General features: G+C 38.7%; 1 protein-coding gene across 1 annotated transcript; it reads left to right on the forward strand.

Moving 5' to 3' along the window:
* The first annotated feature begins 1,596 nt into the window (after positions 1 to 1,596).
* Positions 1,597 to 2,400, forward strand: LOC118838480 (40S ribosomal protein S3a-like). The gene has a single exon (XM_036745791.1). It carries the CDS (start codon positions 1,612 to 1,614, stop codon positions 2,248 to 2,250), a length of 639 nt encoding a protein of 212 aa, XP_036601686.1. The 5' UTR covers positions 1,597 to 1,611; the 3' UTR covers positions 2,251 to 2,400.
* The last annotated feature ends 640 nt before the right edge of the window (positions 2,401 to 3,040 follow it).

Raw genomic sequence — 3,040 nt, forward strand, 5'->3', positions numbered from 1 at the left:
GATGCATGAAAATAACTGTAGAAGTATGTCTAATGGAAATGTACTCTCTGCCTATAGGAGAGAGGCTATCTGCTGAAGTCCATCAGATGGTAGCAGAAAGCAGAAACAGGGATACTCAGAGGAAAGCAGCTCAGTGGAAATGATCAGAAAAAAGCTGGAAATAGGAGCTCAGCAGAGATGTCCAGATGTAACTCAATTCTAGCTCTGGCTCAGTTCACTTTCTATTCAATTATGGGTCTAGTTCAATTTCTCTCTTGTGAGAAAACTTTATTCAATTATGAAAATTGTGAGAAAACTTTGAACCTATATCCGCATGGCTGGGAAGATGGACCACCTTTTCCTATTACTTAGAGAGCCTTAACTAAGGAACTGGGTTATGCTGACCAGAAACGTAATCACATCCAAAGACTGATGCAAGAAATTTTCTCACAATTACACACGTCAAGCAACCCATATGTCTTATCTAAAAACTGGCCCTATAGTGGTCAATTAGTTACTGTTTCTTTATTTCTTTGATTAAATACAGACACTTGGTGGGGAGTGGAACAACTGTTTTTTCCTAATTTCAGGGAATTACACCTCTTTGTTTTCTACCACCCAATTCAGAAAGCCCCTAATATCGGCACCAATTAGAATTAGATTATCTAATCTTGCATCCTGGCTTATATCTTATTAATCATTATCTTTAAATGCACAAAAATCTGTTGTTCCCTTTACTCAGGGTTTAGTGCCAAAGCTGAAGAGGTCTGGTCCAAATTTATTATGCAATTGGTATGCATTGCTTAACAAATTAATATGCTAGAAAACTCAAATCATTGTTCACTCAGTTATTTCAGATTTCACCCATCACACTAGCTATGAATGGAGTTGGACAAATTAATCCTGGATCTTTAAAGGATGAAAATTTTCTAGTGGTATACAATTTGGGATTTAATTGCTAGACAAATAATATATTGGATATCTGCCTCGTACATTCACAAATGTCATCGGTAGCTGTGGAGGCTGGAAGCCATTATAAGGTTATAATCAGATGACCTCCCTGGATCTGTGTCTATAACCCCGAGAGGACTTCCGAGAAACCCAAACCCATATTGAATATATTCAAATTAAATATATTCAACTGGGTATCAGTTGCTTAAAAATAATAGAGGAAAAGAAAAGAAAAAGGAGAATTCATATGTACCATTTACCAGTGAAGCAATTTTAGCGCAGTCATGGGCTTTCCTTTCACAATTTGCTCTTGGTAGTAGTGACTTTTTAATTGTGAGCAGAAAGGCAGCATATTCTCTTTTTCTAGGGAAAGGTTTTGGAGTAATATGTAAACCCAAAAACTCAGGATCGTTTAAGTAAAGTCAGTCCCTCATCTACACTGCCCCCCGCAAGATAAATCAGGATTTTTCTCTGACCTTTCAAGAAGCTCAGGTTGATTTTGCTGAAGACATTTTCCTCCCAGCACATGACAGGGGGAGGATGAAAAGCTAGTTATGTTGATGTATTGAGAATGAGGGGTTAGAAATACATAGGTCGAAACGCCAGAGACGAGCCCCGCCCCAGCTTCCTAAAGTCTCGCGCGAGCTGCTTTTTCGGCCTTTTGGCTTTCAGAGCGGGATCATGGCGGTGGGCAAGAATACGCGCCTCACCAAAGGCGGCAAAAAAGGAGCCAAGAAGAAAGTGGTTGATCCATTTTCGAAGAAGGATTGCTATGATGTAAAAGCACCAGCTATGTTCAACATTCGCAATATTGGCAAAACACTGGTTACAAGGACTCAAGGAACAAAAATTGCCTCTGATGGCCTCAAAGGTCGAGTTTTTGAAGTGAGTCTTGCTGATTTGCAGAATGATGAGGTTGCTTTTCGTAAGTTCAAGTTAATTACTGAAGATGTTCAGGGTAAAAATTGTTTGACTAATTTCCATGGAATGGACCTTACCCGGGACAAGATGTGCTCCATGGTCAAAAAGTGGCAGACCATGATTGAAGCCCATGTTGATGTTAAAACTACTGATGGGTACTTGCTCTGCCTCTTTTGTGTTGGTTTTACCAAAAAGCGCAACAACCAGATCCGTAAGACCTCTTATGCCCAGCACCAACAGGTTCGTCAGATTCGTAAGAAAATGATGGAAATCATGACCCGAGAGGTGCAGACAAATGACTTGAAAGAAGTTGTCAATAAACTGATTCCAGATAGCATTGGAAAAGACATAGAAAAGGCTTGCCAGTCCATTTACCCTCTCCATGATGTATTTGTCTGAAAAGTCAAGATGCTTAAGAAGCCCAAATTTGAATTGGGAAAGCTAATGGAACTGCATGGTGAAGGTGGTGGCACTGGAAAACCTTCAGGAGATGAAACAGGCACAAAAGTAGAAAGGGCTGATGGCTATGAACCACCAGTTCAAGAATCTGTCTAAGAACTTTTTAAAAATTGAGAAATAAAATTTTATCATTGTGAAAAAATAAAATACATAGGTCCCGGACTCCCATAGGATGACACATCTCTGGACAATAGATTCTTGCTAGAAAACACAATTAATGACAAACCAATTAAAGCCTTTAGGAAAAATCTCAAGAGATCAGGATCTGTGGGGAATAAATATCAGGTCATAAATAAGTATCATTGGTTGATGAATACAAATATTCACAATGATGTTTCTAAGTAATTCCTGATAGGGAAATCCTACTACCATATTTCCCCATGTATAAGATGCACCCTTTTTCGAAAAATTTGGGGTCTAAAAAGTGGGTGCGTCTTATACAGTGGTTGTAGTTTTTTCGCTTGTATTTCACGCTTGTTTTTGTGCTCATTTTTTTAGATTTTTGTACTTGCATTTCCCGCTTTTTCACGCTTGTTGTCTTTGAGCTCATTGTTTCACATTTGTTACCAGTATATTAGGTTACATTTTGCCACACGCTGTCCACAAATGGCTCAGAAAAGATTTTTGTACAGCACTGAATTCAAGTTAAAAGTGATCCAGTTTGCAAAATTGAATGGAAATTGTGCTGCTGAATGTAAGTTTGGTCCTCCAACTAAGAAAACAATCTTGA

Source organism: Trichosurus vulpecula, chromosome 2 (assembly GCF_011100635.1).
Source record: "Trichosurus vulpecula isolate mTriVul1 chromosome 2, mTriVul1.pri, whole genome shotgun sequence".
Classification (NCBI taxonomy): Eukaryota; Metazoa; Chordata; class Mammalia; order Diprotodontia; family Phalangeridae; genus Trichosurus; species Trichosurus vulpecula.